This window comes from Psammomys obesus, unplaced genomic scaffold, assembly GCF_907164565.1.
Source record: "Psammomys obesus unplaced genomic scaffold, mPsaObe1.curated_primary_1811, whole genome shotgun sequence".
In the NCBI taxonomy this organism is placed as follows: Eukaryota; Metazoa; Chordata; class Mammalia; order Rodentia; family Muridae; genus Psammomys; species Psammomys obesus.
The window spans coordinates 597,726-609,486 of record NW_026593895.1 but is presented as its reverse complement, the minus strand read 5'-3'; the positions used below and the strand labels follow the sequence as shown (position 1 = coordinate 609,486).

The window sequence follows — 11,761 nt, the reverse complement described above, 5'->3', positions numbered from 1 at the left end:
TGGCCTGCGTACTCCAGCTTCCACTGACCAACAAGGCACTCTGGTAGCTCACTGCCAAACAGAGGGTGGAGCCAAAATGAGTCCCAGTCTAGTCACAAGGCTCTATTGTGGCTTCACAATACTCATTTCGTCTGAAAGGCACCTTCCTCCCATCCTAGCAACTGAGACTTTTCCTTTGTGCTCCCTTCTGGCCATAAAGCCACCTGAAATTCCTAAAGTGGGGAACATTTACCTTGCCCCACTCCTGGCTCTGGCCCAGGACTTGAGGACACCACAGGCCCTCCATTTCCAGAGCCCCGAGGCCAAGCCAGACTGCCGCTTAGCCACCCCAGCTGCAGCAGCCACGGTCACACCCCTCCCCAGATTCTGACAGGCATCCTCTGACAGCACTGTCTGAATCTCGCTAGCAGATGTCCAAGTACCCGGATTTCTCCCGTGGAGGAGTAGCTGTGGCTACATGTCGGTAGACCCCAGGCCTCTCCCTCTTCCCTGCAGCTTGCTGCAGAATGGAAGCCTGGCTGCAGGTTATGCCCCCCCCCCCCCGCCCTTCAGGGCGGATAAGGGACCCAGACTCTGCAGACCTGAACTCTCCTCAGAGCCCCAGCCGTGCTGCTGTCTGTCTGTCCATGGCATTAATAACTCTTCTAATAAACTCCTTGCCCCCACAATCCACCTCTGTCCTCTTTGAAGCCCACCATTCAAGGCCATTCAGCTTGCAGGCACAGGTACTGAGTCCTGGGCCTCCTCCCGAGTCTGTGTGTCACTTCAACCAGGTTGCACCTTGGTTCCTGTCAATTATTTTCTGAAGCTACCTTCTGCACATGGGTATGAGACTGGCACTCGAGCAGTTTGGACTGAGGACCAGACCCTCGCAGCCTGAGAAGTCTGACCACCAATCCTCAACAGGTCTATCAAACAACAGAGAAAAGGGAACTTACTGGCTTCCCAGGGAAGAGGAACAAATAGAGTCCCAGCAACGTCTCCAACACTATTCTATCATCTCGTCCAGCAGCGTGGTCAGAAAAGTGGTCAGAATCCTGTGGAATCTCTTTCCAGGAAACAAGCTCCACTCTGTCCTCAGCCTTTTTCTTTTCCCCCAAAAGAGATTTTGGGAACATTCATTCCTATGTATAGAAATGTGTTGAGAGCCAACAGGAGGGACATATAAGTGGGTCTTTAGAACACTGGCTCTCAATCTGGGGGCCGTGACCCCTTGAGAAGGTTGAATGACCCTTTCATAGGGGACACCGGTGGTCACTGGTCAGAAAACACAGATATTTACATTATGATTCATAACAGTAGAAAAATTAGAGTTATAAAGTAGCAACAAAATAATTTTATGGTTGGAGAGTCACCACAACATGAGGAACTGTGTTAAAAGTCGCAGCCTTAGGAAGGCTGAGGACCACTGCACTAGAAGGTCTTCATCCTTGTCAGGACAGTAAGATAAGGTTTCAAGATGAGGAGCTAATCAGGATGTGCCCGCCTGCAGCAGCCTCTTACCACTGCTAAGAGGGAACTGGCAAGCCCTCTACAAGAGCCTGTGTGTCTATAGACCCCTGACACACTGTTTGTCGAAACCCTCTTTCCAAGAGAATGGCAGGCCCACTATTCCCTGAGGGGAGTTTGCAGACCTCAGACTGCCAGACTCCATGAGAGGGCCAAGTGTAACAGACTCAACCCAGCTTCTGAGTGCAAGCCAGTGCTGCGCCTGCTCAACTGCGAGGTACAAAACCTCCCCTTCGGAAACCGCTAAGAAGGGACTCCCATCTTGCCTCATGGGCCTGACCTCTCTCCTCCAAGCCTCCATCATGTTCTTTTGCCATAGCGTTAATATGCAAATAAATTCCCTACCCAAAATGGCAGTCTGCCTCAGTGTGTCTCCCTTGAACTCAGTCCCTAAAATCTTCCAGTTACAAGGCTGCCAAGGAGAAGGGCCACTCACTTCAGATGCCATCTGACTGGGTATGGGGAGTACCACAGACACGGCTCTGCTCTTGAGAGCTCACTTGAGGCTGCCGACCTTGACACACAGAGTGGGAAGAAAACAATGGCTTTTACTGGTTGCCCTCTGACCTACACATGCATGTGGTGGCCCTTTCCACCCCACTAAATATAATTTTAAAAAATTCAAATAGCAAGTTTCCGTCTAGACAAAAAGACAACAGAAAACACAGACCAGAGCCAAGCTCATGTGTAAACAGAAGCGGCAGCACCTGATGATGGAAAGTGCTATGAAGGAAATAATGCTGGGAGGCAGCCTGCTGACCAGAGGGGAAAACCAGCCAGTGCCCAAAGCCTGAGGTGCAGAGGCCTTGAGCAGGAGCTCTCAGTGAAGTATAAGGAAAAAGAAGGCTAGTATTGCTGAAGCTGAAGCCAGGGCAGAGCCTGGACCCGGCTGCTGCAGGGCTCACTGATGAGTCCATTAGCGAAGGCTGGCACTTTGCCTATCACAAACCCCCGGTGAGGGGAGGCTGGGGGTTTGGACTGAGGTGGGAAAGTTAATTTGGGGCAGACTTGGCAGTGTCAGCAGGAATACACAGCCCAGCACAGCTACCAGCAGCCTAAAGTCCCTGTTCCTTAGGGACCACCACTTAGGTGAAGCGAGGCCCTCACCTGCTTCTCAGAAAACATTTCAGGAGGACCCAGAGTGAAGCAAAGCTAGTGAGGTTCAATATTCAGAGAGTAAAAGTGAGGCAGAAGAGAAAGACACGGGAAAGTTATGGGGCATGAGGAAAGAGGGGAGCTCACCCAGGAAGCTGGCTGAAGCCTCTCACCAGCACAGAAGCAAGAATTCCAACAGAGTAACTGAGTAAGGCTGTTTCCTTACCCCAGCCAAAAGCCTGCAACTTTCTAGGACTCTCGCCAGAAACCCTATTTACAAGGAAAGGACATTCCCTGCACCCCTCTGCAGTCCTAATGGTCCTGGTTTCAGCTACGCGGGTAACTGCATCCAAGGCAGCTCTGAAGGCCTGTGATCGAAAAACATGAGGATCTGAGTTCAAATTCTCAGCACCTGCATAAAAGCCCAGGAAGTCAGCAGGCCCCTAAAATCCCAATAATGGGACTGGAAACAGGCAGGCCCTGGAATATCACTGGCCAGCCAGTCTAGCACAATTGCTCTAGGTTCAGTGAGAAACCCTGTCTCAAAAAACAAGGTAGTGGGGCTTGAGAGGCAGCTCAATGGTTAAGAGCACCGAGTTAACTCAGCTCTTGCAGAGAAGCCAAATTCAGTTCCAAGCACCCACATGGTGGTTTGCAGCCATTGATAACTCAAGTTCCTGAAGATCCAGCACTTTCTTCCAACTTCTGCACATACGTGGTGCACAGACATACATGTAGGCAAAACTCACATACACAAAATATCTAAGAAATAAGGTGGAGGGTGACAGAGAAAGACATCCCATTTCGTCCTCTGAACATGCATGAGTGAAAGGTGGAAGGGAACAGAGAAGGGTTCTTAGCAATCTTTAGAGATGTAACTTGAGAGCCAGCAAATGGGACCCACAGCCAATGCTAAGAAACTCATCTTGACTCCCTTACCGAAGCCCACATCCATGGTTCTGAGTGTGCTTTCCTTCTCTTGAGCATCATCAGAACACACCCCCAGCTCTGCTTCATTCTGGCTAGTCGTGAAATTATTTTCTGCATCAAAACCTCAAATGTGCCTGAACAGAGGTCTCTATAAAATTAAGGGAACTCTGAGTGTGAGAGCAGTGTCTGTGTATCTTCACCCCTGACAAACAGATCAAACATAATTCCAAGACAGGGGTATGTGTGGGAAAGAAGAGGGGAAGAAAGGGGAAGGAAAGGGAAGAAAACGAGGGAAGGGAAAAAAGCAGAGGGAGGTGGGAGGCGGTGTCGGGAGGCCGATGCTCAAGCATGAGTACGGGAGAGCCAGTCCCTGGCTCCACCGGGGTTTGTCTACACACACCTGTAATTAGGACTACTAAAGCAGACACAAGATCCCTGAGATCCTGTCTGGGAAAATAAGGTACAGAGTGACTGAGAAAGACACCCAAGCCCAACAGTACCTTTGCTCAGACACATGCATGCACACACACACACACACACACACACACACGGCGCTCACACACTAGAGAAGTCACGCTCTGGTGTGAGATGCATTCTTGACTATTAGGGAGTACAGAGTGCTAATATGGTAAGAATTCATGCTACAGGCCTAACTACAGCTCATTTGATGGCTAGATGTCTTAGGAAATGGTATCTCTGAGAGCAATTTTGGTTTATCAGCTGTATTAAGTTTGACTTAGCAAAAAAGACAAACTAGATCCAAGAGTGAGGGCCTCTCCTCATGTCACTGTAACTTTCCCTGTCTATCCTACCTCAGAGTGACAAGACCAATAGGCTGGGCCAGTGCACAGGCAGCCGGCTCCTACTTGGCTGGAGAAAGAAATGGGTGTCGTCAGTCCATGGACGGTGTTTGAAGCCATCAGGATGAGCTACTCTAAAAGAGAGGGTAGTGAGTCCAGGAGAGCCTGCGCCCACACACTGTGCCCCAATGCTCCACAGGCCCATGGGCCCTCCTGATGACTGAGGCCAAAGAAGGGGTGACTCAGGCTCTGGTCTCTACTAAACCCAGGCACTTCCTGATGCTCTTTACCACCCCGACACTGATGGGGGGGAGGGGGCAGGTGCACCCCGAGGTGCTGAGTTTGAAAGGCATCTGACGGCTGGGAATCTTGCATCTCCGTTTCCTCATTTATGAGACCAGTGGAGTTCGTTAGGGCCTTCCTGATCTACAGGCAAAGGCTCCCTTCACCCAAGGGGCCAGGGAACTGCCTGCCACCGATCCTCCCCAAAGCTGGCATGGGCTCTAAGTGGTATCTGTGTCCTCCACATGCTGGCCACTGCCTGAACCAGCCCCTTCTCCACTGTCATCCTGACGTCCTATACTTCAGGTCTTTCTCTGAACCACCACCACCTTCAAGCCTTCCGTCACCAAGTGTTGCAGTATTCGGCCCCCAGCCCCCGCCACACCCTCTCAGGGACGTGCCTCGGGTTCATAACCTTACACCTGTCCATCCTGGAGCCCCCATTTGATTTTTAAGGGACCAAGGATGGTTACTTAAGCATCAAAAAAGGGGTACTTGGAACCCGGGAATGGTAGTGGAGTGTCTGGGGAGAGGACCCCGTGGTCGTGCCTGCACTGACGCATCCTTGAGATGCCAGGCACCAAAAGCCCAAGATCCCGAGTGTGCAACCTCTGGGCACTTCCCTTCTGCTGTCCCCTTAGGATCTGGAGGAGACCCCCGCCCCAGCACCTTCGTTCTTCCGAGTTGCTCCTGTCGGCCGCGTGAGGGCGTACCCTGTGTTAGTTGGGACAAATTAATGCCCTTCCTGCGGGTAGGCCTGTGGTCCCCTGGGCCCAGACCTCATTCAGGTGCCTGAGGAACACTCTTGGCTGCCGCCTGCAAAGCTCTGGACTTTGGGGTCTCGACCGGGGCCCGAGCTAATCGTTTCCAAACCGGGCGCCCCCCTCCTCCAGGCTCGTGTAGCCTGGGGTACACAGCTCTGTGCCCCTCCGCCGAGCCCTCCTAGGCACAGGCCGCCTCTGTGAGGTACAGTGGGCTCGGACCCTGGCCAGGGCACACTGCTGAGGGTGCACCCGCGTCCGGGAGCCGCAGGCGGCGGAGCCAGTGGCCGCGGAAGGCGCTCCAAGAAGCACAAGTTGGCGCTGGCCTGGGCCCAGGCTGTTGTTGTTCTCAACGTGGTCCGCCACGGGGAAATAAAAGCGGAGTGGGGCGCGCTCTCCGCCAGAGCGCAGCGCGCACGCCCAGAGTTCCGGAGCCGGCGCAGCCCCGCCGCGCTCCCCGCAGGCTCTCCGCATCCCACCCCCCCAGCCCCGCCGCGGCCGGCCCGGCCCCCGCCCGCACCCCAGCCCTGCCGCCCGGTCCCAGGCCAGGCCGCGGCCGCTCCCGCCTGGAGCCGCCGCGCGCCCCCAGCCCCCCGGCGCCGCCGCGGCCCCTCGCCTTCCTCTTCCCGGCGCGGCCCCCCGGCTACCGCGCGCCGCCGGTCACCAACCCGCTGGCCACCATGTCGGTGGAGCTTGAGGAGGCCCTGCCGCCGACGAGCGCCGACGGGACGGCCCGCAAGACGGCCAAGGCGAGCGGCCCCGCGGCGCCCGCGCAGCCCAAGAGGAGGAAGAACCGCAAGAAGAACCAGCCGGGCAAGTACAGCCAGCTGGTGGTGGAGACCATCCGCAAGCTGGGCGAGCGTGGCGGCTCCTCCCTGGCGCGCATCTACGCCGAGGCCAGGAAGGTGGCGTGGTTCGACCAGCAGAACGGGCGCACCTACCTCAAGTACTCGATCCGGGCGCTGGTGCAGAACGACACGCTGCTGCAGGTGAAGGGCACCGGCGCCAACGGCTCCTTCAAGCTGAACCGCAAGAAGCTGGAGGGCGGCGCGGAGCGGCGCGGAACCTCGGCGGCCAGCAGCCCCGCGCCCAAGGCGCGCACGGCGGCGGCGGACAGGACGCCGGCCAGGCCGCAGCCCGAGCGGCGCGCGCACAAGAGCAAGAAGGCGGCGGCGGCTGCCGGCGCGAAGAAGGTGAAGAAGGCGGCCAAACCCAGCGTGCCCAAGGTGCCCAAGGGCCGCAAGTGACGCCCCCGCGTTCTGTCGACGTTGTCGAGTTTTCCGTCTCTCCATCCCCGGGGTACCGGTTCCGTAGGGTTCGGCCTGGCCCAGGTCCCTGCTCCCTGTCCCTTCCCCGCCCCTCCCCCAGCGATGCTGCGTTCTGTTTGCTTTAGGTTTTTGAAACGCCCTGGCGACGCCTCCATTGGCTCTCACCCTTGGCAACGGCCGTCGTCATGGTTACCGGCCCGGCGGCGCCAATGGCCTGGCGGCGCCTGCCTGCCTTGCCCGCCGCTGGCCATCCCGCGCTCCGGTTGCGCGGTGCCTTGCTCCGCCCGTCGCTCTCCTGGGGCGCAATAAACGGTTCCAACCTTGACCCTTGTCATTGTCTTGTGGGCGCGGGGGAGGGTGGGGGAGGGGAGGAAGGGTTCGGCCGAGGTTCTTAAGATCAGCTAGGCAACTAGCAGCCCGCGCTGGCAGAGGCGGGTCAGGGCTTCCCTGAGACAGCTTCCCAGTGGAACGCTCTTAAGAAACGTGTAGGTTTCCAGCCTCTGGTCACCACAGTGTCCAGCACGTGCAGGATAGTCGTGCACATGTTGGGAATTGAACCTCGGCATCTAGTCTAACAGTGGACACTTTTGCCAGATGGAAGACCTTTAAAGTTCTGCGGGAGTATGTACGCATACAAGGTGGGGGAGCCGGGGCCAGGCTTACATGAGCGATACAGGGTGCTTTCTCTGTATCACTTTTTCTTAAAGTGGGGAAGGGCCTTAGAATTGGCTGAGGGTGGGAAGGGAGCAGCTTTTTTTGGCAGGTGTGATCATGAGGCTGACTCACCCACCTGAACAGAGTGGCCACTTCACTGCCTCTTGGAGTCTGGTACCTGGCTGAAAGTTCCCTGCAAAGGACATGGCCAGGTACCATGCTAAATTGGACTCTACTAGACATCGCCAATCTGGCCGCTGTGATAAGGACTCCCAGACGATGCAGACCCTGTCCACAGGGTCATGATGGGCTGAGCCTAGGAAACAGCCTTGCCAGCCTCCACGGTGACTTTGGAGGTTTCCCGAAGGCTGGCTTGCCTGCCCGTGTGTTCCCAGTACTCCACAGGCGGCTCTGTGGCCCTTCTCTGAATGCTGGTGAAACCTGCGCAGCTAACTCTTTGGAGACTTTTCCTGAGCTCTGGAACCCCTCAATGCCTCTCAGGCTGTCATTCCCCACTGCTGTTCCATTGACTCCTAGCTCTGTGCACCTGCCTTGCATGGGCTTATCCATCCCATGCTGCTCAATGGACCGTCCTCTGTCACCCATCCTATGTCACCCATCTTCCATTGGCTTCTGGCTTCCACCCCAGGCCCAGCCTAGGCTCTCCTAAACGCTGACAACTCAGGCAACTCTTCAATAGGTGTCTTAGGGTTTCTATTGCTGTGGTGAAATACCATGACCAAAGCAACTTAGGGAGGAAAGGGTTTATTTAGCTTACATATCCTAAGTCACAGTCCATTGAGGGAAGCCAAGGCAGGAGCTGATGACAGGCCATAGAGGGTGACATCTACTGGCTTGCTCAGCCTGCTTTCTTTGTAGAACCCAGGACCACCAGCTCAGGGGTGACCCCACCAGGAACAGTCTGGGCCCTCCCCTGCCGATCACTAATTTAAAAATTGCCCTGTCACTTGCCTACAGCAGGATCTTAGAGAGGCACTTTCTCAGTTGAGGTTCCCCCTTCTCAGATGACTCCGGCTTGTGTCAAGTTGACATAAAACTAGCCAGCACAGTAGGGCAGGGCCCCTGCTCATTGTAATTGTCCTTTAGGGACCCAGCCCACTCCAATGTCAGGTTACAGGGTTTACAGGAATTACTGAACTTCTCCAGCCGCTGCCCTTCCAACCCCCTGGTCATGTGACCTAAGACCTGGCCTCAGCTTCAGAGGCTGAGACAGAGATGGCTTCTTGCTGCCAGTGGTTTCAATGCCAAGCAACTGGCAGTCTTCTCTGGGGGATACTGAGAAACGGCTGCCCTCTCCTCAGGCTCACTAAAGAGCAGGAATATAAGGCCAGACTTGCCAGTGGGAAGGGCTGCCTGAAAAGGAGTCAAGATTGAGAAGTTGGAGGCAAGAAATGGACACGTCCAAAGACCTGAATGGAGCCCACAGCCCTGCCACCCCGAGGTTACTGCACTGCTCTGTAGATTAGCCTGTTAGAACTGGGTTGCTATCAGTTGCATCCTGGTCTCCAAAACTTCAATTTACCTTCTTCCTCTACATTTCTGGACATGGTTATTTCTTCGAATGGGTGTTTTTCCAAACCATCTACCCAGGGTCTCCAGACTCACTCACCTCTTGACCTCTTGACCTCTACTTCCTTGCTGAGTTTATTTCCCTGAGAGGCATCCCAGGTGAAAGCTGTGTGACCCTAGCCAGCCAGTCCTCACTATATTTGCAGTGGGCCGGGAGCTGGGAGGATCACCATACAACTTGGTCTCCTCCAACTCAGAGAAGAATGTGTGCAAAAGGTGCACCTGTTGACGTTTCCCGCTTGAATAGGGTTAAGTCCAACATCAATTTCTTTACCATGTCCTAGTCTTGGTGCCGATGACCCTGGAGTCCAGTTGAACACAAATGACACCTGACTGCAGAAAAAGGCTTTCCGGGAAAGGTAGCCTAATGCAGCTTAAGAGGGCTCATCTGTAAAGCAGCCCAGTTCCCAAGGCTGCCTGTCTGCACCCACTAATGGGAAGGGCTGGGGGAGGCTGAGGGTCAGGGTGCTGGCCTGGCTCCATGGGGACTTTTGATTGGGAAACAAAGGTTTCCCTCTCCAAGCCAGTTTCCTCACTTGTAAGTAGCGTCAAGACCAATTTACTTATGATTAATGCACCTGTAAATAGGCTGCCAGCTCCTTGTGAACCCCCAGATCTCAGGTCTGCTTTGGGGATATTCAGGTCTGCCTTCTTTCTGGCCTTGGGTCAGCACCAAAGACACTACCAAGCTCCTGTCCTGGACACTGAAGCCACAGTGGCCACAGGCTGGGGTCCCCATGTCTGGACCAACCTGGCCTGGACTTGTCCCTCTCTGTTAGGTATGGCTCAGACCTGAACATGAGCTTTGGGAGGGGCCCTGCTGGAGCGCCTGTCTCACCTGTCCAGGTCATGAGCTCTTGTGTGGTGTAGCCCAGTGCACATGAGGCACTCTGGCTGCACCGCCAGTCCTGAGGCAGCAGCATGGCCCGGATCCTTTGTTGTTGTTCATATTTTTATTGATTATTTGGGAATTTCACATCATGCACCCCGATCACTTCCCAGTCCTTCCAGGATTGCTCCCCACCCTTGTGACCTCCACCTCCCAAAGAAGAAGAGGAGGAGACCACCCAAGCCCACTTTGTGTTGCCTATACACTCACTGATGGCTCTGATTCTTAACAGCAACTGCCATTCTGGCCACTTGGCCACAAGATGGAGGCTGCAGCACTGGCGGGGGTATTGAAGAATGGTGTATCTCCCGCATCAGCCTCACCTATGGTCCTGCTGTCAGCCCTTTACTGGATGCCCTTCTGGGCAGAGTCAGGCTGGGGACAGGACAGAGAAGCCAGCAACTTCTTGGTAGGGACTATGAAGCCTGAAGACTTGGGACTAACTCGGGGCCTGATGTCTGGAAGGTGCTTCTGGGGAATGGAAAGGCGTGTGGGGTCTGGCAGGGGCTGGCAGAACTCAGGTCTCTGGGTCACCCAGAGCTCAAGAGGGAGGCAGGAGCTGAGGGGACACAGGGGCCAGTGTGGGAGTCTGACGTGTGGACGTTCTGTAAGGTTGTCTTCCTGACAGCTGGGACTTGAGGCCACAGCAGGCAGGAACACCACCACCTGAAGTGGGATTCCAGGGCAGACTGACACCTGTCTGTCCTTGTTGCCTCCACGCACGACGATGGGAAGATCTTGTAGAAGCTGAGGCACTTGTTCATGTTCCTCGCATCAGGGAGCCTGGGAGAAATGGTGCAGGCTTGGACTTGAGGCAAACCAGCAGATCATCACCCGACATGGCTACTTTCTTCCGAATCCGGCAGGAATCTGGCCAGCAGTCCACCCAGACAAAAAACAGGCAAACAAGGTTGTTCTGGGGACTGAAAATGGAGCATGTGGATGAGGGGAAGGAGGGTGTATTATTAGTCAGAGTTCTCCAGAGGAACAGAACTTATAGGATAAATCTCTGTAATAAATCCCACATATATGCACACATAAATATACACACAAATGTCTTCCATATGTGTGTATATATACATATGTGTATATATATTATGTATACAAATATGTGTGTACACGTGTATATATGTATGTGTATATATTTTTACATTATATATATATGTATATACACACACAAATGGCATTTATTTAAATGGCTTATGGGCTGTGGTCCAAGCAATCCAACAATGGCTGCCTATAAATGGAAGGTCCAATAATCCAGTAGTTGTTCAGTCCACAAAGCTAAATGTCTTAGCTGGTCTTTAGTAAATGCTGGAATCCTAAAAGGCTTTCTAATGCTAGTGAAGGAATGGACTTGCATCAGAGAGCAAACATGTAAAACAAGTTTCCTTCTATATCTGTTATATTGGCTGTCAGCAGAAGGTGTGGCTCGGACATGGCACACTAGTCCTGTTCTCTAAAGAACAGAACAGATAGAATACATACACACACACACACACACACATACACACGCATATACACACATACCCATATGTATATATATTATACATTGGGTGTATTAGGTTGGCTACTGGATGGATGCAGTCCAAGTAGTTCAAGGTCTTGTTAGGGCTTCTATTGCTATGGTAAAATGCCAGGATCAAAAGAAACTTGGGAGGAAAGGGTGTAGCCGGAAGCCACCTGTAACAGTCGTTTTTAAATTCTACTTTAATTGGGATGTTTAGGCCTCTACCTCCCTTCCACCAACACCGCCCCCTAACCTTAAACAGGAAAGAGAAAAGGTTAGTGGGTAGAGGGAGCCCAGACCCCTTTACTTCTCCTGGCTAGTTAGGGTCAAGGGGTTCTTTTACGCTCTATACCAATCTCTGGCAACGAGAGGCAGCTAGCAGGCTCCTCCACGCTGCTGCGCCCCGAAGAGTTTCAGACTGTCTGCTCCAAACCTCCACACTGTCTTTGGTCTCTGGTCTCTCCAAACTGCTA

General features: G+C 53.9%; 1 protein-coding gene across 1 annotated transcript; it reads left to right on the top strand.

The window, feature by feature from the left end:
* The first annotated feature begins 5,902 nt into the window (after positions 1-5,902).
* LOC129684305 (histone H1.10) lies at positions 5,903-6,970 on the top strand. The gene has a single exon (XM_055617423.1). The coding sequence runs from the start codon at positions 6,058-6,060 to the stop codon at positions 6,622-6,624; it is 567 nt and encodes a 188-aa protein (XP_055473398.1). The 5' UTR covers positions 5,903-6,057; the 3' UTR covers positions 6,625-6,970.
* The last annotated feature ends 4,791 nt before the right edge of the window (positions 6,971-11,761 follow it).